The sequence below is a fragment of the Sphaeramia orbicularis genome, chromosome 12, assembly GCF_902148855.1.
Source record: "Sphaeramia orbicularis chromosome 12, fSphaOr1.1, whole genome shotgun sequence".
Classification (NCBI taxonomy): Eukaryota; Metazoa; Chordata; class Actinopteri; order Kurtiformes; family Apogonidae; genus Sphaeramia; species Sphaeramia orbicularis.
Window position 1 is genome coordinate 16,617,910 of NC_043968.1, and position 27,703 is coordinate 16,645,612.

The window sequence follows — 27,703 nt, forward strand, 5'->3', positions numbered from 1 at the left end:
ACCTGAACGCTTGGATTCGATCTGTCAAAAGATGGAAAAAGAAGAGGAAGTTTGTTCAGAGTAACTGTAGAAACTGTAAAAAGCAGCACATTCCCTGTGAAGATGTAAACCCCTCAATCTAAGAAAACAAAAATGTCCCAAATGTTATTTTCAGATTATACACTAATGAAAACATAATTGTGATTATTTTATTGTAATTTCATAATGAAATCCTTCTGATTCCCTGGTAATCTTGCACACGAGACCTTTAAAGTATTGCATCTTTTGATTCTAAAGTCTAAAAGTACCAGTAAGTGGAGCGTAAGTACCTATTATTATGTGAATATTACTGATACATTAATGTGTAGACTTAATGCATTGCATTGGTAGTTGATCAACATGGATCCTGTTTTATGATTGAGGATAATAATGTGATTCTATAGTCCTGTCAATTCACATGTAAGATCTTTACTAACTGGGATCTTTCATTATGTTCACAGCTGCACTTACGATCACTTGATCTATTTATTGCTACTACATTAAGTCTAACACACATCTACTAAGCGGAGCTAAAAATGGAGCGGTAAGTTTGTAACCAAAAGTAATTACTGTACTTGTACATACAGTGCAGAGTCTATTAATCTTGGTAAAACCAGTCCGTCTGTTTATACTTGTTTTATTTGATATTATATATATTTATTGTGATGAGTATTATGTTCAAATCAATGTGACATTAATGACATTACAGGATGATGAAAGCAATGGGCAATGTGAGTGTAGGTTAATGAGCATAGGCGGATTGTGATTAATGAGAGCTAATCCTGAGAGGACACGTGTTATAAGTGAAATCAAACATCTGTGATGATGTAACCTGCTCTCAACTCCAAACTGTTTTAATGCAGAAGAATTCAGCGAAGGGTTCAGTTGGATCGGTACCTGTGTGCTGTATTAAACGCTGGATTAAACTTAAAGAGTCCATGTTCTGTGCAGATAATGTGGAATGACAGCGTTTGAAGAGAGCTGTCGGATCAGTGAGTGTCTGTTTGCCGGTGTTGACAGATGTGCAGTCATAGTGGCTGTATTTTGGCTTCTTCCACTCATTCAGTCATGTAATAGGAGAGGTAGAGAAACAATTGCCTCTGCCATGAACTTTGTCCTGCTCAACCTGGCATGTGGTTGTCACATTTGTCTAAAAGAGTAATGCATTTTCTGTAATCTGTCTCAGTATTTGGCTCTTTTACTCACAAGCCTCCACCACCGAGTCGACAGCGGAAGTCTATCCAAAAACCGTGTGTGCTGTTCCTTCCAGGAGAGATTGATGCGTCTCCTGTCTCTTTGACTGACAGACTACATAAACAGCTAAATGCGTGGCTCAGAGCTGTCTGGCAGCCTGGCCCCCTGCACAGGCAGAGGCTGTGCTCACACTGATGTCCCGGGGGCCTGTGAGGGAGGAATGAGGCCGGGGGCTGGCAGTGTTCTCATACGCCTACACCCCTGATGTAGATACCAGTGTGCAAGCTGCTATTCTGAGAAGTGGATACAATTTGGCATGGTGTTCTCATGGTATTAACTAGTAATCTTAATTAATTCATGAACATTTGGACACATTTCGGAAGCATGTGTGATGTGTTCATAGTGACACATCTCACATCAAGTGTGGAAATCCTGCTTTGTGAAGCCCAGAAGGAAAGGAATAGAGATGGAGCCAAAGCATAAAAATCAACTATACACCTAATTTTTAATCTATATTGGTACTTTTTCAAACACAGAAAAAAGTACAATGATGAGTGGGTCACACTGATCATCTTAAAAGTAAGACAGTTTGCATAGTCCTTATATGTTCCACCTCCACTGCTAGCGTTCAACTCTGACACAGACCTGTGCTTCCACCTGCTGGTGAATACTTGTACTGCAAATACACAATTCAATAAAGGAATACAAGACCATTCAACAAAAATACAGGACAGAGGGAACATCTCATTGTTCTCTGACAAAAAAGGTCCTTCAGTAGCTGTTCAGTCAAGTTAAAACTCATACATGTTCTCCTTGACAACTTGGTGAGTATAAGTTTGTTTTGTTTACTCAAAAAGTCAATGATTGTATGTCAAGTAGCATTTGCTGATTATGTGCTACAAAAATAAGCGTCATTTTTTCACAAACGTTTAGCTATAAGCAAGGATTAAAATGCTCTTCTGAGATTTAATGCTAAAAAAAATCCTGTTTATCAATAATGTACACTCATATAGCCACTGATTATCCATATTTCAGCATGACATAAAGCAGATAAAAGGGTTTGTTGCTCTACATGTCATTTACTAATCTTTATTTGGTATGTGTCCATCAATCTGGGGTTTCATAACATCTGAGAGAGGCAGATAAAATTGATTGCTGCTGCTCTCAATACTGGTTTCTGTATAAAAATGAGGAGCCTTGAGTGCCACTAGACAACTACCTGAACGATTTCAAGGGCCACTGTGCGTTTGCTTTGGGTAGAATCCAGCTTGTTACGACCTCCTTTGTCAGCCGCATTGTTTTTCTCACAGTAGTCCGGCTGACCGCTCTGCTGATGCCCAAACTCGAAGCTAATCCTGAGCTCTCCCACTCGAGACAGAGGGAGAACGTCTGGGATCCACTCGATCACAAAGGGACTGGCGTCTTTCTGGTCTGCAGAGCCTGGACCTGACAAACACACACAGAGACCCTTGTCAGTATTCACAATGGAAGCTGAGAAGAGTGATTTCATGTTGACTACACTCACCAACTTTGAGAAACGTGCGGAGCTCCATGGGCCGTATAGCCTGCGGCCGCTCGGTCCTGCATCCCTCTGGTACTTCCAGTTCAAGGGGGGGTTCAGGACAGTGAAAGCGCGAATAGGAGCCGTCTGCATTTTTTACAAAACTCTGAGTGAGCTCCAGAGACAACTGAGGGAGAAGAGAAGAAACAAAGAGCTTAGAGCAGTTAGACATTACTCACAAAATGGAAAAAAATATTAATGACAAAAAGGGACAGATTTTACCTCTGGAGTATCAAAGATGCGTTTGACCTGCATGGGATTCGTAATGTGCCAGGTGTACTTAGAGAAAGAGCCAAGGGGGAGTCCATCATTCCTTACAAACGCTGATGTCCACAAAAAGACATAAAGACTTATTACTGCACATACTAATTTGTTGCACAAAAATATCTATCTCTGACTAACACTATGATGGCCCTGTAGCTCACAGGCATGTTCTATCAATAACAACTTCTGTAACAAATTCTGTAAAGCCCTGTGAGGCAACCTTGCTGTGATATAGGGCTCTAAAAAAACAACTTGAATTTGCGAGGTTGTCAGGTTCTGCCTGATCAGTCTCCCAATAGAAGTGGGTGGTACTTTCAACTAATTAAATGAAAATCCATATATGACTTCTTATCAGTGCTCAATAGTAACTGGACTGATATTTATAAGCATTTCCATGTTATAAGCCATCAAAATATGGACCACTGTAAGCAATGACAAATTTTTAACATTTCAGAAATTCGTAAAAAATTCAAAAATCAAATTTCTCAAAACTGTGAACAAACTTTGTAGACATTGTCCCAAGTGCACTACATATAAAATTTTAAATGAATCTGACTAGTAGTTTCGTCAAAGATGTTTGAAGAAATTGGCAGGTGAACTAAAAACTAGATTGAGATTCTTTATTTGTCCACATACAGTCGACATGCACCTCATACCGAAAATGACCTTCTGCTTTCAACCCATCACTAGAACATGCAGGAACACACTACAGACTAGGAGCAGTGGGCTTGTCGTATCAAGTGCCCGGGGAGCAAATTGGGGGTTAAGTGCCTTGCTCAAGGGCACATCAGTCAACAACTTTCGGCCAGTCTAGGGAATTGAACCGGCAGCCCTTCGGTCACAGGCCGACTCTTCAGCCTTCCAGGCGAGCAGCCTTGGTAATTAATCCAAGTAGTTCCGTAAATTGTAAATTGAACAGTCTCACCTGTTGTGAAATTGGGCAGCCTCCTCTTCTTCGAACCAAGTGACAAACGATGCTGCAGTGCATTGAAGAACTCCTGAGGAATGTGGTACACAAGAGGATCCGGTTTACCTGACAGAAACACATCCAAAACCGACATCAGTCAATTTACAGAGACCTGATCTGATAGTGTAATTACATTTTCAATACACTTTTCCACTAAGTTAAGTAATTTATCTATGGTTTTGAAGTGATGCTTTAATAAGTGACTCATAAGATCCTTGGATCAGTAAACCTCACCATATGGCTTCAAAGTCAGTTTATAAATAACTTACATTTATATCTCTTACTTTTTCTTGATATTTACATGGTATTAATAAAGAGCACACAGGCTGATGTTTGTGTTTGCTGGCACATATCTGTGAATACTAGCTTTGCATTTGATGAAGAAAAAAAATACAAAATACAATAAACATTATCAAATCAGTGTGCTCAGCAGTCATCTTTACCTGAAATTACATAAATACGTTAAATTGCTCATGAAAAATGACTATATCTATTAAGTTTTGTGTACATACAAACAAACTTAACAGTGTTTTCCATTTCCCAGCAACCCAGATGTTGTTGATCTTGATTCATTTACAAAGCATTGGTTGATATTGTTTATGTTTATGTTTACGCATTTGGCAGACGCTTTTTTCCAAAGCGACTTACAGGGGAAAACCAATTAAATCACTCAATCAATCAAATTTTATTTATATAGCGCCAGATCACAAAAAAGTTATCTCTTGACATTTTATATATAGAGTTGGTCAAAACCAGACTCTAAGTCAATTTACAGAAACCCAACAGAATCCTCCAGGAGCAAACACTTGTGACTGGTGACAGTGGCGAGGAAAAACTTCCCTTTAACAGGCAGAAACCTCGAGCAGACCCAGACTCCTGGAGGATGGCCGTCTGCCTTGACCAGTTGGGGTTAAAGAGAGAGAGTAGAGAAGGGGAAAAAGAGAGAGCGATAGAGATAGAGACTGGGGGAGAGGGGGAGAAGGGGAGAAGGGGGGAGTAGGGGGAGACATATGGAGGCGGTTGAGGATAAGTGAGTGGTGATGATGAGGGCAGGGAAGAGGCCGGACCACCACAGCAGGTCCAGAGATAATCGTGAAAGAATCTGTGGTTATCCTGGGAAAAACCTTATTAGAATATTTAAAATGGAATGTTTGAAAGTGCTAGGATAGGAGGTGCTCTCGGAAGAGCTGGGTCTTCAGGAGCTTCTTGAAGATAGGCAGGGATGACTCTGTTCTTGTAGCACTTGGTAGAGCGTTCCACCAACGTGGAACGACCCATGAAAAGAGCCTGGATTGTCTTGTACAAGGTCTGGGGACCACCAGACTACGTTCCCCAGATGAGCGGAGTGGTCGTGGGGCGACATAAGCTTTTATTAGTGCACCTAAGTAGACAGGAGCAGACCCACGGAGAATTTTGTAGGCTAGGATTAAAGATTTGAATTTGATGCGGGCAGCTATGGGTAGCCAGTGTAACTCAATGAGTAAGGGGGTGACATGTGCCCTTTTAGGCTGATTGAAGACCAGAAGCGCTGCTGCATTCTGGACCATTTGTAGTGGTTTGACAGCACAAGCTGGGAGGCCCGTTAGAAGAGCATTGCAGTAGTCAAGACGGGAGATAACCATAGTCTGCACCAGGAGCTGGGTGGCCTGTTCGGTTAGGTATGGCCTGATCTTTCTTAGGTTGAACAGAGTGAAACGCATGATCGGGTGACAGAGGCAACATGATCCGTGAAGGTCAACTGATTATCAATCATGACTCCCAAGTTACGTACTACACTGGTAGGAGCCAGAGGTATGGAGTCAATAGTGATGGAGATGTCCTGCTGTATGGTTGGCCTAGCTGGGAAGACCAGCAGTTCAGTTTTGGACAGGTTCAGCTGAAGGTGATGGGCTTTCATCCATGCAGATATGTCAGAGAGACAATCTGAGATCCGCACTGAGACTGTGGAGTCATCAGGTGGGAATGACAGATAGAGCTGGGTATCATCAGCATAGCAATGATATGAGAAGCCGTGTGAGTAGATGATCTGACCGAGTGAGGTGGTGTATATGGCAAAAAGGAGGGGGCCCAACACAGAGCCTTGGGGGACCCCCGTGGTGAGGCGGTGAACTGCTGATGTGTGCCCTAGCCAGGACACACTGAAGGTATTTATATTGATATTATTTATTAAAGAATGCAGTTTTAATAATTATGCCTTATAGAGCTACAAAGACTTTTCCTTATAAGATAAATCTCAGTTATACTTGATTAATCTGTTCATCTGTGAAATCAGTCTCAATGTGCATCTTCCAACAATTTACTTCACCGACTATGAAGTACAACAAATAAAATGTCCCGCATTTATTCTTAACTACAAATGGAGAACAGTCTGATTAGCCCTTCCTTTAAAACATCATACAATGTTGTGATCACAGTATGTTACCATTAAACTGGTAGTGCATTGCCTGGTGGATCCTCTCTGTGACACTGGCCAGCCAGTGATGGAAGCTCATATTCACGGTACGTTCATCCACAACCTGGACACTCCCTGGGAGACACACATGTAGATTAGAAGATGAAATAGCACCACAAACTAATATTATCAAAATGTTATCTCCTGTGTTTCAGAGACGACCACCCACCAACCAGCTGTCTAATATGTACTCCTATAAAAGCCTGCTTAGGTTTTGCCTGTCCACATTAATTAAAAGGCCTGGAAATGTTAATTCATCACAAATTAAATGTTAAAATATGCTGTGTGTCCAGTGCGACCCTGGTCTTTTCAACAGTAGATCAGGATTAGAGATGCAGGATTAAAGGGAGGAGTGATGAACATAGACACAGATGTCTAAGACGGTGTAAGGCTCTTTAACAGAGAGACAGATTTAAGCAGCAGAAAAAAGATGAAAAGGCAACAAAGGGTGGGTGCGATAGCAAGACAGGCAGGCAGACAGGCAGCACCTGGAGCCTTCGACCCACTGGCACCAGGAGCTTTCCTCTGACCAGCTTTCCTCAGGCCGGAGGCCGACACTCCGTCTTTCACCACCCCAGAGGGAGAGGCCACTGAGGGGGCTAGACAGAGGCAGGAAATTAAAGAATGACAGGTTGAGAAACATAACACAGAAAGACAGGGGACAATGGAAGACACAGACAAACACGCATCACAAAGAATTCAATGTTTCACAATATTTCAGTTATTTAGTGATAAAAGTACGCACCGGAAACAGACTCATCTGGGCGAAGTCTCTTTGTTTTATGATGAGAGTTGACAGGCTCGACCGGCTGCAAAGACTTCTCACTGGGACAATCTATACAGGGAGCATTCTGCTGCACGCCTGCAAAACACAAACACATTATAAGCAGTATGTCAGTCTAAAGTACACACTACATTAACAGGGTTCTGTAGGTTTAAAGGAATATTTAAGATTTTTCAAGTGTCATAATTGTGTTGCGAGCATGCAGTCAAGTCCCACAATTCTACAATCTTATATTTATTCACATTCAGGACAAACATTCATTATTACTTCCTTAATTAGTTATTTTGATGACCACAGCATATCAAACTCACATGCTACAACATGTTCTGACCCGGCTGCACTGTTTGGAGTATGACTGATTATTTGTTGCATGTTGGGTTTTAATTTGTACCTTTACTAGAATCAGTGGAATCAGTATGACACACACAGCTTCATAATCCAACTAATTTAAGACCTATCAAAAATATATTTAAAGATCCAGAGTGTACTTTTTAGTAACATCTGTAGTGGAGAAGATGCAGAGTGCCCTTCACTTCACCCTCCCTGACAGTGGCTGTAATACACACCAAAGGCCTCACTTTAATCTAGTGTTTGTTTTTAGTTCTTTGCTTTTTAGTTAAGAGGATATTAACTCTGATCCACACTCAGACTTTGTAGGTGACCGTAATGGCCTCAATGCCACCTGCTATGAATTTTTTTTTTTTTAAGTCTTTCCTGAGTTATTGTAGAAATATGATTTACTCTGTGGGGGTATTCTGAGAGTAGCAAAACACACAATTATTCTCTTCACAGGTTATTATACACTAATAAAAGATAGTTGGAATAGATTCTAAATCTTAGTCAATAAACCTTTGAGATATTTTAAAGCCTAAAATTTTGATTATTAAATTTACAGTTTTTAAGTATTGACAGAAAACCAAGAAATAACATGAAGCTGAAATAAGAAATGAGCTTGGTTACCATTGGGGGTGTAGTTGATGAAACCTGCAAACTCAGAAGCCAGTTTCTCATCGCTTGCAAAAGCACACACACAGGCGTAGAAGTGAAGGCAGGGTTGTGGTGTGACCGAGCCTGATGGAGGCTGAGAGTTGGTGGACACACCTGCCCCATCAACGCCTGGTTTAGATCTTTTGTTGCTGGCCTGGCAGGCACAGTGAAAGAGAGCACTCTGCTGTGGTTCCCTGCTCTTTCTCTCACTTTTCGAAACCTCAGATAGCCCACTTGCACCAACAGTGAGGTGCAGCAGACCCAGAGGATGGTGTGAATCTGTATGGCACTTCACCACCAGCGTGTCTTTAGCGACACGTTGCACCAGAGGCCCCGGGGACTCCGTGGCCAGCCTCCACAGCTCCTCCCTGTCTTGAATGGAGACCTGTAAACCCTCCAGGACAGAGCTCTTTAAGGTCAATGGGGTTGCACAGCTCTGACACTCGATGGCTTGCTTAATGTGGACACAGAGACTGTCAGTGGACTGTTTAGAGTTAGCCCCTGCTGATTCTGCCTGGCCTTGATTTGACCTTTGACCCTGTCTGCAAGAGGGCAAAAAACAGCGGCCCAGGTTGATCCTGGTGAGCAGTGTGGCTCCGTCACCAGTTGCTATTGCAGTATCAGTGGGGACAAGTTCAACAAAACCCAACTGTGTAGCTGTGGCTCCTCTTCCTTTGTGACACACTGAAAACACCTGTGCACCCCCACTTGCACTACCTCCCATGACACCCCCTTCCTCACGCTCTTTCCCTGCTCTGTCCTCACTATCTATTATGACTTTCACCACCTCCACTGCCCCCTTCTTGTTGCTTCTGCCCCCTGCTGATGCATTCCTGAGGGAAATCCCACAGGCTTTATTCTTGCAGCTGAGCCCACGAGTGCCATTATAGACGCCACACTGAGGGCACTTGCGAATGCCACGCAGTGTGGCCTTCCCCAGGTTCGACAGAAAGGCAGGGGTCGTCTTTCTGCTGTCCCTCTGTTTTGCTGCCAAGTTGGCAGGGGTGGCTGCAGTCTGTGGAGTGGAGGATGGGACCACTCTGGATGAGGAGGACACTGTCACTTCAGTTTCCATTTCGGGACAAAGCATTCAGCTGGGAGTAAAATCTTGGTGGGAGGGGAGGAAAAAAACACATAAAAAGGAAGATTATGTCAGTAATCATATGACAGACCAGTGACCACTGATTTTATGACATCAGTCTATTAAGTAATGCACTACATATACCAAAAAACTTCACCTGAAAATCAATATTTAAGTTTTGTAAACATTATGACTACACTGTAAAAACTACAATGCATCATAAGTGCACTCCGCCAGATGATGCGTTTAAATGCTGCCATTCCTCGTTGTAAACACGCCAGCTGGCTTACACATGAAAATGCCGTACGTGTTTGTAGAAAAGCTTTGAACTACCTGTGAGCTGCTTCTGTTTGGTCCAATTCAATTCTACCCTGGCCTCCAAATCGTCTCGACCGTCGCCATTCCTCCTTACATCCCAACAACCGCATTGCGCCTGTAACGACACTCTCCATTGGTTCATCATGGTCATGTGAGTAAAAGGGGCGGTGTCTTTACGACTACGGAAGTGTGGGAGTTGTAGTTCGTGTATCTGTGTGTACTTTTTGGCGGGTTGCCATCTTTATTTTCTTTCACCAAAGTTTGACGGGGGGAAAAAATTCTTATTTATCAAAGTGCAATGTATCCTTTCCTGGCGTAATTGAGGAAATATACAATATATAACATGTTTTCTGAGGTCAAATTTAACATCAGTTCAAATACCGTTACACTTATTAGGTTGCTGAGCCATGGCATAATTTCTGTTACACATTCTAATATATTTAGCAAGAAAAAAAAAATGTATTTCCTGTTGTTTATTATATTTCTATATATGTCACTTTAATTTCATTGACTAGAGACCTGCTTTTCTTTTAAGTGATTACTTCTAACATTGTTTTTCCTTTTGCTGTTTGTTGGTTTATTATACTGTTGGATTAACACCATTCTAGGTTTTAAGCGACTATATGGAACAGTATGTGAATTTAATGGAGAATAAATTTCAGTAGGCTAGGTTTTAAAATACCAATATTAATCTCATTAGGCTTTTACCGTTCAGTCTAAGTGTATGTTCCACAAATACTAAAGTCTAGAAAATACATGGATATTGTGAATAAAACTAAACTACTATAAGCAACAGACTTTGTCCAAACATTCTCTAAATCTCTATGCTTCAAGTGCAATTTTTTTTTTACAGATCAGATTCAAACAGTGTAAATGTGAGCTGTTGTAAGCATCAGCATTTTAATGGGACAAAGCAAAAACACAAACCATGTTGCTAAAGCATCAACATAACTTTCTTTGCCAAAACAGAGGATGAAAACATTCTTAGGCACCGCCTTCTTCGATGATTTTGGTTAAATTAAAAGTAACGGATAATAATAAGGCAACACAATGGATTTTTCAACTATATTAACAGGATGGTGGGCACAGTGCAAAAAATCTGATCCTGATAATGTTGTTTCCTAATCTATAAAAACAATAGTTACTTAAGGTTAAAACTGAATAACTTAATTATGCATTACTTGTCAGTCTAATCTAATCCTTTTGCACTGCCTAGCAATGCTGCTCTTCCTCCAAGCCCCTGGAAGAATTGAACGTTTCCACGTCTCTACAGTACATGGACCAGCACCGGACAGGGATGCTACTGTCAAACAGCGGTTTCTACACTCCATTATCCCAACCAGAAGCAAGCACGCTTCCTTAATTAACATGTCGTCTTTATACAGATTCATTACATTTGAACAGACTGGTTATTTACATGAAAGACCACCAAATGAAATTACAAAAAAAAAGTGGAATGCAAAAACATTTAAAAAACCCTAGTATTTCAAATGTCGTGAAAAGATAACCTTAAGTATTTGTGCAATATTCGTCTGCCTATAAGTAAGATAAGAGTGGCAGTAATCCCTGCAATTGGTTTATTTGAGATATTGAAAATCTAATTTAAAAAATAAAGTTGACAGTTGACAGCCACTTAATGTTTTATAAACAAATATGAAGGTGTCACATGATTCTATGGTGTCACTGCAACATTTCTTTATAAGACAGTCCCAAAATGAAACACAAAGGCAAAAGCTCTTTATACAATGTCAGCATTTTAAAGTTGCTTAAAACAAAGAAAGAAAATTACACTTTGTCTGTTTTACCTATAGCAAAAAAAAAAAAAAAAAAGAAATGGCATAGTCCTTTCTGATTCAGGGGAAAACGAACTGGACTTTGTCTTGTGTGTAAAAGTATCAGTTCATGCACACACGTAAGCACACACATTTCTCGTCTGTAGACTGGATCCTCAGTCTGTTCAGTCAATTCTGGGAGATCGGTGACGGATGGAGCGCTGAAATTTACTTGTTTTGTTGAACCCACTTTCCCTCGACCTGCCTACTTCTAACTCAGTGATTTCCTACATTTCACAGAATGACTTGACAACGCCCTGAGAACTTGCTTGGACTTGTATCTCACTCTAGTAGAGGTGGACGAAATTTGAGCGACAGGAAGAGGTTCCAATGGAGAATCGAGAAAAGCCGCACCCCTTTGCTCGGCACACGTTTAATGATCGTCTTGTGTTGTTTTAGACAATTGAGAGGACTCAGTGGTCGAGTTAATTTCACTCCCTCTGTAACTATTCAACGTTGGTTTAAAAATCTGCCCTTGCTCTTTGGATCTGAGGAATTGACAACAAAGCCTGACATTTTACTGTAGGTTATCATCAGATGAACATTTTTCTAACAAAACCATAGCTGTGCCAGAAATACCTTGACAAATAATGTTTAAATTTGGCCAGTTATCTGTAGGCATTAGAACAACACAACCAAACAATAAAATGGGCCTAGGAATGCAAAATGCATTAGCGATATTTTCAGTGTTCTAGAGTGGATTGTTTTAAACTTGCAGATTTGGGCAGTGGGTGAAGTTGTAGGCTGGTAAGGTAGATAAAATGGCAAACCAGCCTTCAGATTAGAGAATATTTTTGTGTGGTAACAGAGAGAGCGCGTCTGAAGCGCCCATTCCCCAGTGGAGAATCATCCTTGTGGCTTCAGAGGCTTAGACAGAGGACTCCTGTGGCCAGTGATCAGTGGGTGTGGTAGCCAGCTGTTCCCATGCCAGCCTGGTTAGTTAACACTGTCCCATTGACTCCCTGCCCAGGCTCCACCATGCCACCATTGCTCATGGTGCCCACACCTGTCCATCCAGCACCGGCATGTAAATGACTACGACGACAAACAGAAATGAAAGTTAGGTTAGAAGGAAGAACACAGGGCAAAATCACTGTACAGATGACTGACAGGTTATCACCATGGTGACGTATCTAATGGGTACTCAGCATTTTAACACTTTTTGTTTTTATTCAACTGATGAATCCATCTAGTGTCATCACTCACATCTAATCATAATCATAATCATTCGTAATCATCCCAGTTCATTAAACTGACAAAAAATAATGTTCAGATACTGTTAACTTGGACTAAGATTGCAAGTAAAATTCAGACATTTCCAAATGGTGTGTCTTTTTCTAAATTTTGATGCCAAGATGTTCATTTTTAATGGCAGATACGCATCAGATCCAAATATTTGATTCCTGCTTGATTTGTAAAAACCTTCATTTGTCCTAACCCCACCCCCACCCCCAAGAAAAAAAACAAAAAACACAACAGTCCAGAATGGTTAAAAATCAAATGTTCAAGTGAAGCCTGGACAACTATTCTGTATCTTCAGTGATGAGCAGAAGTGATATGCCATCATTACTTTTGTTTTAGCAAAGTTATGATGACCATAAGTATTTGTCAGTCTGGGCATTGGGTCATTTAGTTCGGATTTCTGTGTTGTTAACACTGTGAACATGATTCTTACAACTGCAAAATAAAAATGCATACGCTCATTACAACGACACATTACAACCCTGCCAAAACAATACCAGTGGCTGTAGACTTTTATACAGCTGCAGGCACAGGTGTAATAAAATATTTTGCATAGTAGTAGTACTCACTTGTAGCCCTGCTGATCCCAGGTCTGTCCATAGACTCCATAGCTTGGCATCTGCCAGCCATTGGGTACATACTGACCAATCTGCTGCGTGTTACCGTACCACTGACCCCACTGACTGTAGGGCTGCGCTGCAAAGCTCACCGTGTTCTGCTGACACACACAAAAAATATTTTAGGCAGCTGAATATCACATTGCACCTACATTATACAACTGAGGGTCTCTTAAGCCACTTACAAACTGTGAGATTTCAGTTGTTGCAAAATACATAATAATAGTTTGTAGAGTAAGTCACACTGTGATGGAGTGACCTTGGGGACAGGGTCAAGTTTGATGCATGTAGACTGTATGATAACACCTACGAACTGCATGCAAGATTTAATAAGTAAAACATCACAATGTGTTGTATAGTTTGCACAGCTACAAACTATGTAGCTAAGAACAGTATCTTTACAATTGTGGTATTTAAAAACTAAATGAAGAGGAAAAGACTGGACGTGGATATGGCTCAAGAAAAGAATTCCCATTTTTCAAGTATTTTTAGCATAGATACATATACAGTAAAAATACCTGTGCTATTCAACATGATATACATGTGCTACACTGCAGTGATTAAGGTGTCATTTGATGCAGTGTTCCTGTTGGTTGGTAGACATGGACTGTAGAACATCTCCAAATAAATACCAAGAACAACTACAATAGGTCTCTGCATTTTAGTTTGTATGGTCCCGTGTTTATTGTGTATTGATAAACTCTACAAAGACGTGCTGCAGATGATCCTTACCTGTGGCATCTGTACCTGCTGTATGGGGCTAACCATGTCTGTTGTTTCTTTACCCCAATAACATTTAACAACGTAGCCCTCTATGGATGTTCCATTGACAGAAACAATGGCATGCGCTGCTGCTTCATGAGAGTTGAACCTGCACACGGAAGAGAGCATGAGCATTAGACTGTCACATATTCTGTAGAGACAGTTATGACATGAGCTCGTCACCACCACAGGATGCCAAAAGGATAACAAACACCTTACCTGACAAATGAGTAGCCTTTGTCTGGGAAAACACGGATTTCCATTATTTGGCCAAAAGGTGAGAAGGTCTGTCTCATAATTTGCTCTAGGACCAAGAACAAAAATAACAGCATTAATAAATAATGTAAAGTGGTGCTTAGTGATGATCTTACTGACTGGTGGTGACTCACCTGTAAGACCCATTGTGACTCCTCCACAGTAGACAGTGCAGTTACTGGGACTGGACTGATTCACCACCTCATCAAATAATAACTGCTTTGCATTTGCTGCTTAAAGAACAAATATGGCACAGGTTACACCCTGCACAGAAATTAACCCAGGAACAAAATAGCTTTGATGGATTTTAAGTGAATAACAGGAATTTGACGCCCAGAGCATTAACCTCTATCTAGTTCAGAGTGTATTGGCTCAGAGAACCAGGTAAACACTTAGGATACGTTTATGTCTCATACAGCCAAGCATGATCCATTTTCTGTTGCTTTAATTCCCCGTTTTCTATTCAAATTTTCAGATCCTGTTCACTGCACTTTGAAGTATCTATACATCTTGAGGTTGTTTAAAAACCCCAAGGCGTTTGGAATCCATTACTTCTTTTCTGGATGTCTTCATAACTGAATTACAGCTAATGGCTACAGCCAAACAACAAATTGCATCAATATTAACATGCTCTCATAACTTGAAAAGTGAAAACAATTCTTGTTTCTTAAAATGTAGTGAACATCCTTTTTTTGACATGTCACCGTGTCACAGCAGAGAAAACAAACACACACAAGGCCATATTAGAACTGCTAATGACTGCTGTATTTAATTTTTTTTTTTTTCTGGGGGGGGGGCTTGTTCCACCATCCTGTTAATGTGTATGCCTGATCACTGCCAAAGTTTGTTGTGCAATGGAGTGCTGCCACTGTGAATGTTACCCTACTGAGTCATTTCTTTAAGTGCCAAAACACACCTCATACAGTACAGTACATTAATCAATTTTTACAATTACTGCCAACTTACTTTCATTTGTAGTCTTAGGTGCAGGCTTCCTTGTGGCCCAGTTGGTCCTTATCTGCCTCCCTCCCAACCACTGTCCTCCCATTTGCTGGATGGCATTCTCTGCATCCTAGTTACACAGAGCAGACACAAACTGTCGAGTCACGAAAGCCAAATACAAAACGTCTTACTGCAGATTCTGGCTTCAGACAAGTCAACAAGCAGCACTATCATACATTTTCATAGTCCTCTGACTGCATTATAACACACTTACCCATTTGTTGAAGAAGGAGACAAAGCCATAGCCTTTAGATTTACCTGTGGACATGTCTTTCACCACTCTACAATCCCTGTGGATAAGAATTACACATAATAATGACATTATTTGACTATTGTGAAACCAAGTCAGTATGTGAGTGAATGACACAGAAAGATACTTACGATATCTTCCCAAATGGAGCAAAAGCTGCTTTTATGTCATCTGTGGTAATTTCAGGACTTAAATCTCCAACAAAGACATGGAAGTGACCTGAAATATAAAATCACTACTTTAATTCATAAAACAGATTTACAAAACTATGTAATTATTATCATGATTTACAATGTTGACATGTGAGCAATATTTTCACATCACTCTTATGTTTGGCATAAGCCTATGTGTTTAGTGCTACTTACTGCTTGTGTCTTTCTTTTGGCTGGTTGGCGTCGTGGCCCAGTTGACTTTAACCTCCTGCAAAGAAACAGATGTGGAGAGGAGGGAAGAGAAGAAGATGAGGAATGAAGACATCTTGAGCCTCGGAGGAAGGTGCTTTTTGATTTGAGGTCTTTTCACACACCAGTTTTACATACAGTATGTCATACTTGTGATCGAGATCTTTTTTATTTATTTATTTTTAAATAAGGTGGACTCTGCACCACAACAAATTCATCCTTGTCTCATCTATTTTACATACCTTTGCAAATATTAATAAGTAAAATACAGTGGAGAGTAAAAAAGGGATATCACCTTCATAATCAGGAACATTTCAGTGTCACACTAGTAAATAAAAAAATTTGGAGTAAAACTGTAGGAAGTAAGGTCCAAATAACAAGGGACTTACAAACAAGTGATTTTTACGAACTTGTTATACTCCTCAAATGGTCCTTCAATACCTGTTGAGGATAAAATATTTTCAACTGAATGTATTTTTCTTGAAGTTGCTCTTATGTGGATTCTATGTGGAAATAACTTTGCAAAAGAACACACAGCAGTAAAGATGTAGGGGGGACAGAACAGCATCAGTTAAAGAACGTTACAAGTAGCATGATTACACAGCAGGGCCACGATAAATTTATTCATACACAGATGGTAACTCACTTAAGGAAAATCCTCATTACAACAGAGACACCATGAAGCGTGAACGGACAGGAAAACCCAAACAACAACACTTTGCCAACTTCTTTGAATACACAATGTAACTAGTGATTTTGCTCCCAAACATTCTGCAAAATAACCCTCTTCCAATGCTTATGGTGTTCCGAAATTGCTGAAAAACTATGCATGATGGAAAACACTGGTTTTAAGAATTACACAGTTTAATTCAGTCACAATTAAGCAATACATACCACACATTCTCAACTAAAACAGGCTGTTAAGACATTGATTAAATGGTCGAATGCCTACCCAATGCACTAAAAGTCGCATGCAATTCAGACTGCAAAAACATATTTTCTAAGCATGTTGGTGCACACATAAATTAGATGTCATTGACTATTATTATCCAGACATTGTCATTTTTATTTTATTTCTCTTTCTTAGTTACGTAACTGACATTTTACCCACTTAACACGATTCTAACATGACAGCACTTGATTCTAAATTATTAAAAACGCTTTTGCTTTTAGAGTCTTGAACTTCACAGCAGTAAGATTACAGAGATCAGTGTCTGTCGCTCCCACCCCGGTCATTTCAGACTGCGCAAAGAGGAGTAATGTGCACATGGGAATAGAACAAATTAAGTTAAGTGGAGCAGGAAGAGGGCAGTAAGATTTGGTCTATCAAGATACAGGTTATTCCAGCTGCTTCCTCTTGACCTTGTTCATCCAGTCTTGCCCTAGTTGACTCACCCAGGAGATATGATAGCTTACCTTACCCAATATTTTCCGACCATTCATGGCTGCGATTGTGGCGGTAGCATGTCTATGCTCATAAAACTCCACAAAGCAGTAAGGGTCATGACCTGCTGTCTGGAGTGGAAAAGAAACACACAGAATAAGTCAATGCCACATTTAGTTTAGTTTCCAAGCTTAGTGTATGATAATGCAGAACACTGGAAATAATGGATCACATAGATAGTTGGCACCGCAATTCAGCTATGATATGTGACAGTTTCCATTACATTTCACTATTGTAGCCAAGATGCAAGGGAAACTGCAACATAGGGGGAAAGAGATGGCTTTTGAACTTACATCTACTATCATTTTACAGCTCTTGCATGGTCCAATCTGGCCAAACAATTCCAAGATCAGGGCCTCTGTCACATCCCGGGACAGATTTCCCACATACCTAGACAGACACAAACAACCAAAATCAAACATGGATAGTGGATACGTATAGTACTAATTAATCATTTGAGATGTCATCAAAGTTTCTCAGGAAAGTACAGAGTAGTCTGGCATGGGGATGCTGCAGTGGGGCAAGTTTGCCTGAAACTGAATACTATTACCTTGAGTCTCACTGGGGAAAGAGGTATTTCACTTGAAAGGTAATTACCAAATAATTAACTTGGAGATGGTGTTCAAGCATCATGTGTGAAAATTCAGACACCTCTTCTATTTTTAGTCTACCTTTGACCACCTGTTGTTACCCAGCCATGTTGCTATAATTGAAAAAGGAGTGTCCAGATTATGGTGTAAACCTATTTATGAAGAGATCACAAAACTCACAAAATAAAAATAACACAATAATTCAAAGATTTAGGCTACTACCTTGTAGCTGAGAAACTGACAGTAACTGTACTACAAACCCTTCATCAGAGATCCAAAATAATACCAAAATGTCAAATCATCATCTCAGGTCTGATAATGCCAACTGAATTAGCATTATACTTCTATGTGAGAATCTGCCCAAAAAGGAGGCAGTAATATTTTGATAGCATGCCTACTAAGCTTGTATTACCTAACAGTTAGCTTTAAATAGTATGGAGGTATCCTCATTCAGGTAATAAAGATAACCCGTTTCATAACCAAATTAGGACGGCATCACACTTGGTCAAGGCTTAGGAGGGCTACATTCTGTTAAATCTATGCACATGAATACATGCCAGGGCCTATGAAATAACAACTGTATCACCCAAACAGCGACAAGCTTCTTCTCTCGACTAACATTATGGAGGTGATGGCACGCCAAACTCCATTCAAGGAGCTATGTATAGCATTATCCATACATTTCTGTTATCTCTACGTCTACCTCTTCATTCGGCGTACACAAATGATACCAAAAATATCAACTGTGATGACAATTATACTTTCACTTTGTTTTCGTCGGCCGACTATTGTTAGGCAACGATTTAAATTTAGGATTTCTCTAGAATTAGCTAGCTAATGTTAAACCCTGCTCGGTCTTCACCATGTGTGCCAAATTTACAAGTAGTTACATATTACGGCTGAATATGCGCATAAATCATATTTTTATTGTCGTGTATAGTTGCGTGTACTCAAAAACAGGCGCCTGAACATATACAACTGTGATTTGTAAACGTGTTTAAAGGTTCCGTCTATCGATGCCAGTTTTTGGGACCGGAGCGCTCTGGACAACAAGCTGCTACTGAATGTTACGTGACGAATACAAGTGGTTAGCTAACGGTAACGCAGACACTTACAGGGTTTTGGGTTGGTCATCGTCCATTCTGTCTAACTTGCTGGCCGAGAACAAGTCGCAACCCTGAGAGAAAATCCACGACTGTCGCGGGCAGCAATCTGTGACTCTGTCAAGTTATTTTGTTGCTGAGTATGAACTGATTTACCACCGCTGTTAGCTCCAGAGTGAACAATAGGTAGCCGACAAAGATGGCGGAGCGACCGGAGCCGACACCGAACTCGCATGCGCAATAGCTAAAGGCAACCTCCAAGCAATCATATCAGAAAATATCGAGAGCTGTAACGTGCATCACATATAAACAGTCTCATATTTCTAAGATCATAGCTACAGTGCGTGTAACAAGAATCTCTTTTATATTATCTCTCAAATCGTCAGTCATTATACCATCTATATAAAGCATCTGTGCTCGTGAACAGTGGGAAAACTTGCAGAACAATGCATTTTTGGCTTCACAGGACTCTAATACTCTGATCTAGTCTTTGGTTGTTGATAACTTGAAACCTGTCAACGATACAAAAACTGCTTCCTGGTAATGTGAGTCCTTTGAGAGGTTAAGTGATGAACCAGTGTTTGCCTTTTGCCCAAGGCTACATTTTCTTGAAAGCATTCATGTGGAGAAAATGAAGCCCTAGATATTTGCAAAAAAACTGGGGTTTAGAGAGTAAAGTAATGCTCCATATATTTTTCTAGCTCTTAATACATTTTCTTTGTATATGATAATAATAATCATCATCATCATCTTTCCCCTTACTGTGCTGCCATCTAGTATATGAAGCTGCTAACATTAAGAGCACAAAACATTCTTGTAGAAATAACACTAAGTTTTTATTTTTGCAGTTCATGAAACACATGAATTGACTTTACAGTTTTCATACTTCCATACACATTATTTTTTGGCATAGAAATACCATGACAACTTTTAAAACATAATAAATTGTGTCTGAAAGGTGCTATAGGACATATCACAAATCCTCATCCCATAAACAGTGCACTGACAGTATAAGCTGGTTTCCTGTTAAGTGAACATAATGAAAATAACCTGGGTTTTGGTGTTGTACAGCTGCAGTTATTATTTATGTATCTGAATAAATATTTGTCAACATATGAAACATTTGAATCAGCCCTTCAGTTGTTGCCATATGAAACCAATCACAACCCAACCAACATTATCAACAGGCTAGAAAAAAACATGTAAACTTCTATTAAAACAATAAAAATCTCAAATGTGCTTTATTGTCATACCAACACTTTCATTTGCCATATTTTGTAAAACTATTGACAAATGGATAAATTACCTGCACACAGCAATTATCTTTTTAAAAAAGGACAAAAAAACAGTCCAGTTCTTCCGTTGCCTGTAGCTGTAGCCTGATGCTGTGACCTTCTGCCATAATAATGCAGTCTCTGAGATGAAGATAGCCGTGTTTACAGAGATAAGAAGAGCCTCGGTTCTTTGCCCGGCTATTTCCTCATCTTGGACAGATGTTGTGGTCAGTGACAAGTTTCTCCATCCTCTTTATCTTGCGTTTGTTCTTGGGCATGGGTTTATCATACATGCCGTTCTTCAGTAGATGCTCCTTACTATGATGAACCTGAGCACCATGCTGCAGCTGGAAGGAGCACAGGGCTCTCAGGGGCCTCAGCAGGACCTGTTCAAACAGAGCATCAAGGCTGGGTTACAACTACAGTACATACAGTACTGTACATAGGCATATGAAAGTGTAATACAGCTTTACATTAGACATTTTGTTGATTGTATCTTTAATGTTGTCTGTACAGTCTGTAAAATATAAACCACTTCAGCAGGTGGACACATCACCTCTTGAATCTCATCATTTCGCTCAATGATAGAGAGGGCGATGGCAGCACATTCCAGCGTAGACAGACAGATATTGGAGGGCTGTGTGCGGATCACATACTGACTTGACAGAGTCCTGTTGAGCTGCACCTGTAATGCAAAATAGAAGTGTTTAATAATGGTATGTTTTATTCCATGTGAATCTGTGTGTGGCACAAGGACAGGAATTATACTAAATGTTTTTCAGCTATTAACATATTTAAGTTCGGTTTCTCTTTTTACTTGCTGTCATAGTTTAATGTGACAGATCAGCTAAACAAACCTGTTTGGGCAGGTGGAACATATTGTTTTTGAGAAACATGTTTTTAGCCTGACTCCAGGTGCCATCTATGAGGATGACATTGTGTTTTTCACTCCCAACTTCCTGGTATTGCAATAGCTCTTCTAGATTTTGGGCTTTGGGGCCTGGGTACAGGATCAGTGTTTTACTGTCCCGGCAAACTGCAGCCAAATCTGGATGCCTGAGAAAATAATAAGAGTCAAATCAAGTAAATCTATATCGGGACAGAGTTATTTTTACACAATCCAAAAGCAGATGGTAAACAAACACTGTACACACTTTTCCTCACTGAATCTTCTTCCTACTATGACGTTGCATTTTCCTTGTGGCAAACATGCAGCAAGAAGAGGTACTGTGCGGAGTACTCTGCTCTCCTGAAAGAAAACCAAAGGGTTAGTTTTAGTGACCTGTGACCATGAATCCAAGGGGTCAAATGGCCAATATCAGCAAAGAGTTAGGCATGTGATGCAAACACAGAGTACAGAGGATGTAAACCACTGGGTTAGATCATAGTTAGATATAATAAAAGATCAGTCATGCACAGTCATGAAGAGACTCACCTCTGCGGGATGCTGCACTACATACAGACACGTGGAAACCTCCAGGGGTCGTGGTGGAAGAAAAGGACAGAGACACACCTTCTGAGGGCGACTACATGGAAGGAAAGTTGCAGACGTGAGGCTGTGATAGCCTAGTTACTTCCCAGCCTAGCCCCATCTCTCTCTGTTTCAGCTGGTCTTGAGCTTTCTGTAACGACACAAATCTGTAACCTCATTAAAGCATGCCAGTAATTTGAAGGGAAGAGAGGACAAACTGTTTCTTCTCTTTCTCTTATCCAACTCCTAAGCTGCCTAGCTAGCATTAGCTTCACTTTAATTCATCTCACCGGCACCGTAAACACGTCGGTCTCCTCTCGCCAACCTCGACGGGAAGGGCAGCCAGGTCTCCAAAAGCATCGACCAGTCCATCTTCTACCGAGGGACCGTCGCAGATTTGCGGCTCTTCGGAAGTGTCTGACGAGCATAAAGTTGAGACATGGTCCATTGCGGTGTTAGCCCAAAGCTAACTTATCCGTGTGCCCGACAACACACCGGCCACAGAAGGACCTGCACATAGAAATGGAGCAAACAGAGCGGCTCTGAACCAGGTTCACACACCTAGATCGGGAACAATGCTATCTTAACTATGGTGTCTTGCAAGACTTGATTAACTTTTTTTTGTTTTTTAAATTTACATGCTTAATTTATTTTGGCATTTTATGATTTCACACTGCTTACAGATCTCTGCAAGGTGACAGAAAATGTTAATATTGAAGTTATATCCATGATTTTTCATCGGTCGGTAAGTATTTCTAATAGTTTGTGGTTAGATTAACCTTGATGCTTTCGTATTTCACATCACTTGGGAAAATATGAAGAAAAGTCGAGCTATGAACTATGAATGTGTCCTCTCTATATTCAATATCTACGACCCAGTGTCTTGTTTTGGTAACTCGGTGGAACGTAATGAACTCATAGTTGCCCTCTATCGACCCGGAGGACAAATAGATGTAAAAGTGAAAAAATAGATTACATTGAGTTACTTACGACACCGGGTGTCGCCAAAGTCCATCTAAACCATAGCCTGAGCTAAAGTTGTGGATGAATCAACATGATCGTGTTCATGGGTAACAAGTAAACAGAGCCAGATCAAATGCAAATCATGTGTTTATCTGCAGATCTTTATACTATAATTGTGCATATGTGAGTTAACATGTGGCCTATATTTGTTTTTTTTTGTTTTGTTTTTTTCAGACTCCTTTCATGCCTCAAGGTCAGCATGGCCTTCTACACTGCTGAGCTCCAGATGGGACCCTTGTTTTCAGTCCTGTGCCCAGTATTTTCTGCTGCTCGAGCTCAGCATTTACATCTTGCTTCAGTGACTACATGTGGGACACATACTGCATTTCCATGTGTGGATAACCACAATATCCCTTGTCATTAACTGAAATGGTCACAACTCAATGTTTGGCTCCTGAAAATGTAGGAACACTTTAAAAATTCATGTTTTAATTCAACAGAAACTGCAGTTATTGCAATCTCAGGAAACATGTAGCACTAAAAGAGGAAAATAGTTAAAATATGTTTGAATACGTGTTTTCAGTCAATGCAGCAGCATGCGCATTTGCACATATTACACACCAAGTTTGCATGTTTACAAGATGGTGCACAGTACATAGACTCCTAGTTGAGGCAGGGTGTCAGGTTAACAGTCGGAGAGGCTTATTTATAGCTGAAGATACACCCTACTGTCACACAAACAGACACATGTACTCTCCCTTTTTATTCACACCATGACCCAAACCGATCCCTTCAACTGCACTTTAATTCATGCACTATGGTCATCTGTCTACTGAGACAGACATAAACATTACTCGTAGTTTCACAAATTAGCATAATTTGGATATTGCATATAGTATATCTAATAGTGAAGAACTAATAAGACGTTTGAATTCATGTAGTATGAGGGTAGTTAGGTATGAGTGGGTAGAAATTCTAACAATTAGGCATGCCAAGTTATTCACAAATAGTAGTTATATCTGTATAGTTCTGAGAATATACATCAAGTCAGAAAACTTGGAGAACATAGACAAATTCCTTCTGACATAAGAACAAGGACACATTAGCACTGTACAATTAAACACACTGAAGTCATTCCAGCTGCTCTAAAGGATTATGCACTGTCCTTTGCTTTTGGGTGGTTCACTAGCTAAGACTGTTTCTTCCTGTGTCTCTGTTTTTGCAGGTTCTGATGACACCGTATCAATCTCTTCTGCTGCAGTTTGTTCTGTTGTTGTTTCAGTCTTCCCATCAGCCATTGTATTGTCTTTCTCCTCATCTACACTCTGTATTATTGCTCCAGCAGATATTTCATTTCCTTCTTCCACACCTTCAGTTTGTGGGGACTCCATTTCCTCTGCAGCTACTGTATCTTGCAGTAGAGGGACATTAGTGGAGGCCTTTGTGGTCTCCTCTCCATCTCCCTCTCCCTCATCAGCAGTCTCTGGTGGAGATGCTGTCTCTTTCTCCTCTTCCCTCTGTTCTTTTCCTCCAGCCTCTTCTTTTTCCTCTTCTACATCAACTGGAGTCAGAGGTGTTAGGTCCAGACATGCCTTAGGAGACGATGGTGCCTTTTTCCTGGGAGGAGCAACTGGTCTTTCCATTTCCGTGTCCTGTTTCCACAAATCCTGACCCTTGTACACAATGTCATCTTTGTCATCAAGGTCTGTACCTCCCCAGTCAGGTTCTTCTAAGGACACATCCCCAAGTGGATCTACTGGGTTCTCAACAGCTTTTTCTACATTAATAGAGACGTTTTTGTTTGTCTTTGCTTTTGTCTTTGGTGCTGTTTGGGCTTCATCCTCTTCCAGCGATCGAGGGAAAGGCTCTACGTCACATGGAGAAGAATTAGCACTGGACCTGAAGAAGTCTGTGACTTCCTCCTCTGAGTTTGGCATTTGGTGTTTTTCAGGTTTGGAAACACTGGCAAAGTCATATAAATCTTGGTACAATGTCCGCGGTCCTTCTTCGGGGCATTGTTCTTTTTTAGCCGGTTCAACTTCCACTACAGGAGTCTCATCTATAAGCATGTACTTCTCCAGGTATCCTCTGGCTTCTCGGTCTGAATGTCTGCTGTGGAAGGATTTCTCAGAGGTCAAACTTTCTGTGTCGTCTTCTTTTTTTCGACTGCCGATCGCCTCCTCGTAAAGGTCAGTGTAAAGGAAGGCCATGGCTTTGGGCTCCTCCAGCAAAATTGGATCGATAATTTTGGGTGGTCCTTCTGGTAGAAAGATTGGTGTCAAAATGTCCTCTTGACTTCCAAACAGTGTGGACCCACTGGGTTTTGAAGGGACCCTAGTGAGTGCACCCAGACCCATCTTATCTCCTTCTCGAGAAGTTTTCATGTAGTCATCGGTTCCACCATAGAAGACGTCATCCAGAAGTTCACTGGTCATTTCTTCTAGACTGATGGTATCTGCCTTTTCACTCTCCACAGATAACCTTGATGGTGGGGTGGTGCTGGCACCTGTAGCCTGCCCCAGTGTCTCTGCATCCTGGATCCCAGCATTGTCTTCTGCCTCTGGTTTCACCTCCCCCTGGGTGGCCACAGCTGGACTTCCTGGAGCCTGGGCATCAATAAGGCTGAACGCCTCAAAGTAATCTACATTACCAGCCGCCCCTCTAAGTGGAGGAGGTCTGGACACTGGAGCTCCTGGAGGATCCATTCCTTGTGGACCTGAGGAAGGTGAACGCAGTCCTGTTGGAGCAGGTGGTAAAATCTCTGGCTCAAAGACCTCATCATGGGTCTCCTCACTGGCTTTAGTGACAGGGCTCTCCTCCAGATAAGACAGATTGTCCACCATTTCCTTACTAACCTCTTCATCTACCGAAACTAGTTTAGGAGGAACGACGATGTTGAGGATTTCAGAGCCTTCAGACACCAACCTGAACAGTCGTTGCTCCTTATCTGCTGAGGGATCGGTCACTTCCTCTTCATTTTCTTCTTCTTCATCCTTGACATTGGGCTGAGAGAAGCTTATTAATTCTGGCCTTCCCGAGATGTTTTCAGAACTTCCTAGGAAGACTTCTTGTGGTCTTTTGGTCTTCTGACTACTTGTTCTCTCTTTAGCTTTCTTCTGTCTTGAAATGAGCCCTTCATCCATGACAAAGATAATCTTGCCTGCCGGAGGAGACACCGGACTTGCAGGCCCTACTGTCACTGGAGAGTTGAGGTCTGCTGGGGGGTTCCCGGCTTCCCATGGGGTAGTGCAGCGACTGGGGGTTGTCTCCCACTTGATGCCACTGTCCTCACCTTGCATAGTCACCATGGAGAAAGAAGAGTCCATCATCAGGCATTGCATCTTGGGCCGGACATTGTCATCATGGACAGCCTCACGTAAACTGAAGACACATGTCCAAACAAAGAAGGCAGCAATGAAAAATCATGTCCTCCAATTAAGTCAGTGGAGAAAAAGTAGCATTAGACAGCAACTGGCAATAGTTATAATTAGATTTTTAGAAATAATAGAAATAGTCATCTTTTTCTTTCTTATCATGTCTTTAAATAATTGAAATGAGGACCATTTGTATGCCCTGTTACTGATTATGTACTAAACATAGATATTTCACTGTTTGTAGCTGATTAGAATTATGTTACTTCATCTGTTCTCACATTCACAGCATCTAACAGCCCAGTCACATACAAGTGTAACAGACACACTTACAGGTCAGCAGCATTAATGTGATTTCTTCTGTAAATCTGTAATGCCTTATGGGAATTGGTCTAATTTATTGCTTTTGATTGCATGTCTGCCACTGAGCTACTTGATAAACATAAGCAGTTAATTCAGCTGTTGCAATTTGATGAAAAAGAAAATGTGGATTTACCCTGAAACTTGGTTCCTCACACAGTGTTTAAAAAAACATACAAAGGAAACCATGACCATGAGCTAAACTAATATAAATATATTTAAAAATGTATTTATATACCTGTTTGTGGAGGTCTTCCACTTCATCACTGGCATTGAGATTTTCCACAGGAGTATCTTCAGAAGACAACACTGTCATTTCAGCGTCGACATCAGACCGAGTAAAGTCTTCTGTATCCATCTTTGTAATGTCTTGATCAATTTGCTTTAGCCTCTCAACACAACTCAGTGCTGCTCTGTAGATCACATTTTAAGTGAGTGTGCTTGACTGGAGTTTTCATGCTCAGCGTTATCTTGAAATAGAAAACTAGTCCTCCAGTGTTTCATCTGAAGCATTTACAACATGTCGGCTCACTAATATATCATCTGTTTACACTGACAGAACACTTACATTTGGTATTTAAAATCCATTCATTTAGTCAGAGTTTTTCTGTTGTTGTTTCTGAGTAACTTGAACTACAAAAATGCAGCAGCATGGAGTAAATGTCTTATTTTTCTCTGCCAGGTCTAAATATAATATGGTGCTTTGTGATGTATCTAATGTTTCAAGCTCGTCTATGACTCTGTCATGAACAGATGAGAATGCTGAAATTATGTAAGTCTTAAGTGTGTACAGAATAATACACACAAAAAGCTTAACAGCTTCAAGTAATTTTTGTGTGGAAAATAAAACTGAAATGCACCATAATTTTCCTTAAAGTCCCATTAAGTTAATTTAAACCTCTAAACTGAAAGTGTGCTCTGTACAAAAATGTCCTCTGTGCACCTGTTTGTTCTTATCTTAGAGTGTGACAAGGACACTATGTGGAAAACGAAAGGAATAGGTGGCAAGGGTTTTGCTTGTTGTTTTCTTGTGGAAACTAGTCTGGTATAACTCACACAAATCATAGACCCGATGGACATGATGTGGCCAAAAAAAAAGAAAAATTCAAAGTGTAATAGATCACAGCAATGCTTTAAGTA

General features: G+C 40.6%; 4 protein-coding genes across 7 annotated transcripts; all 4 read right to left on the reverse strand.

Moving 5' to 3' along the window:
• Positions 1-1,698: 1,698 nt before the first annotated feature.
• c12h2orf42 (chromosome 12 C2orf42 homolog) lies at positions 1,699-9,860 on the reverse strand. Of its 2 annotated transcripts, XM_030148824.1 has the most exons (9): positions 9,642-9,860; positions 8,201-9,334; positions 7,202-7,318; positions 6,945-7,055; positions 6,427-6,531; positions 3,963-4,070; positions 2,996-3,096; positions 2,738-2,900; positions 1,699-2,658 (listed from the first exon to the last, which is right to left on the reverse strand). In XM_030148824.1, the coding sequence occupies exons 2-9, from the start codon at positions 9,315-9,317 to the stop codon at positions 2,420-2,422; spliced, it is 2,061 nt and encodes a 686-aa protein (XP_030004684.1). In that variant the 5' UTR covers positions 9,318-9,334; positions 9,642-9,860; the 3' UTR covers positions 1,699-2,419. The 2 variants fall into 2 exon arrangements, with proteins under 2 accessions (XP_030004684.1, XP_030004685.1); XM_030148825.1 differs by lacking the exon at positions 6,945-7,055.
• Positions 9,861-10,496: 636 nt separating this feature from the next.
• Positions 10,497-19,340, reverse strand: tia1 (TIA1 cytotoxic granule-associated RNA binding protein). 3 transcript variants are annotated; one of them, XM_030148828.1, is made up of 12 exons: positions 19,137-19,340; positions 17,725-17,821; positions 17,404-17,502; positions 15,952-16,006; positions 15,718-15,805; positions 15,551-15,626; positions 15,301-15,406; positions 14,469-14,564; positions 14,299-14,383; positions 14,050-14,188; positions 13,270-13,418; positions 10,497-12,493 (listed from the first exon to the last, which is right to left on the reverse strand). In XM_030148828.1, the coding sequence occupies exons 1-12, from the start codon at positions 19,160-19,162 to the stop codon at positions 12,355-12,357; spliced, it is 1,155 nt and encodes a 384-aa protein (XP_030004688.1). In that variant the 5' UTR covers positions 19,163-19,340; the 3' UTR covers positions 10,497-12,354. The 3 variants fall into 3 exon arrangements, with proteins under 3 accessions (XP_030004688.1, XP_030004687.1, XP_030004686.1); XM_030148827.1 differs by having other exon boundaries at positions 13,270-13,415; positions 14,469-14,567; XM_030148826.1 differs by having other exon boundaries at positions 14,469-14,567.
• Positions 19,341-19,935: 595 nt separating this feature from the next.
• dtwd2 (DTW motif tRNA-uridine aminocarboxypropyltransferase 2) lies at positions 19,936-22,379 on the reverse strand. The gene is made up of 6 exons (XM_030150819.1): positions 22,160-22,379; positions 21,834-21,924; positions 21,553-21,647; positions 21,256-21,454; positions 20,955-21,083; positions 19,936-20,784 (listed from the first exon to the last, which is right to left on the reverse strand). The coding sequence occupies exons 1-6, from the start codon at positions 22,315-22,317 to the stop codon at positions 20,605-20,607; spliced, it is 852 nt and encodes a 283-aa protein (XP_030006679.1). The 5' UTR covers positions 22,318-22,379; the 3' UTR covers positions 19,936-20,604.
• Positions 22,380-23,346: 967 nt separating this feature from the next.
• On the reverse strand, positions 23,347-27,159 carry si:ch1073-398f15.1 (cardiomyopathy-associated protein 5). Its single transcript, XM_030150814.1, has 2 exons — positions 26,806-27,159; positions 23,347-26,216 (listed from the first exon to the last, which is right to left on the reverse strand). The coding sequence occupies exons 1-2, from the start codon at positions 26,919-26,921 to the stop codon at positions 23,978-23,980; spliced, it is 2,355 nt and encodes a 784-aa protein (XP_030006674.1). The 5' UTR covers positions 26,922-27,159; the 3' UTR covers positions 23,347-23,977.
• Between the last annotated feature and the right edge of the window lie 544 nt (positions 27,160-27,703).

What these genes read in the sequence shown, in the direction of transcription:
- dtwd2 (XM_030150819.1), bottom strand. Translation starts at nt 22,317, where the DNA reads ATGGACCATGTCTCAACTTTATGCTCGTCAGACACTTCCGAAGAGCCG. An exon ending in AGAAGATTCAGTGAGGAAAA is followed by an intron (nt 21,455 to 21,552) that starts GTGTGTACAGTG and finishes TTATTTTCTCAG; the next exon opens with GCATCCAGATTTGGCTGCAG. An exon ending in GAAATGATGAGATTCAAGAG is followed by an intron (nt 20,785 to 20,954) that starts GTGATGTGTCCA and finishes CTGTTTGAACAG; the next exon opens with GTCCTGCTGAGGCCCCTGAG.
- si:ch1073-398f15.1 (XM_030150814.1), bottom strand. Translation starts at nt 26,921, where the DNA reads ATGGATACAGAAGACTTTACTCGGTCTGATGTCGACGCTGAAATGACA. An exon ending in GAAGTGGAAGACCTCCACAA is followed by an intron (nt 26,217 to 26,805) that starts ACAGGTATATAA and finishes GACATGTGTCTT; the next exon opens with CAGTTTACGTGAGGCTGTCC.
- c12h2orf42 (XM_030148824.1), bottom strand. Translation starts at nt 9,317, where the DNA reads ATGCTTTGTCCCGAAATGGAAACTGAAGTGACAGTGTCCTCCTCATCC. An exon ending in CATCAACTACACCCCCAATG is followed by an intron (nt 7,319 to 8,200) that starts GTAACCAAGCTC and finishes TGTGTTTTGCAG; the next exon opens with GCGTGCAGCAGAATGCTCCC. An exon ending in CCCAGATGAGTCTGTTTCCG is followed by an intron (nt 7,056 to 7,201) that starts GTGCGTACTTTT and finishes GCCTCTGTCTAG; the next exon opens with CCCCCTCAGTGGCCTCTCCC.
- tia1 (XM_030148826.1), bottom strand. Translation starts at nt 19,162, where the DNA reads ATGGACGATGACCAACCCAAAACCCT. An exon ending in GCTGTAAAATGATAGTAGAT is followed by an intron (nt 17,503 to 17,724) that starts GTAAGTTCAAAA and finishes TTTCCACTCCAG; the next exon opens with ACAGCAGGTCATGACCCTTA. An exon ending in TCTCCTTCTTCAACAAATGG is followed by an intron (nt 15,407 to 15,550) that starts GTAAGTGTGTTA and finishes CTGTGTAACTAG; the next exon opens with GATGCAGAGAATGCCATCCA.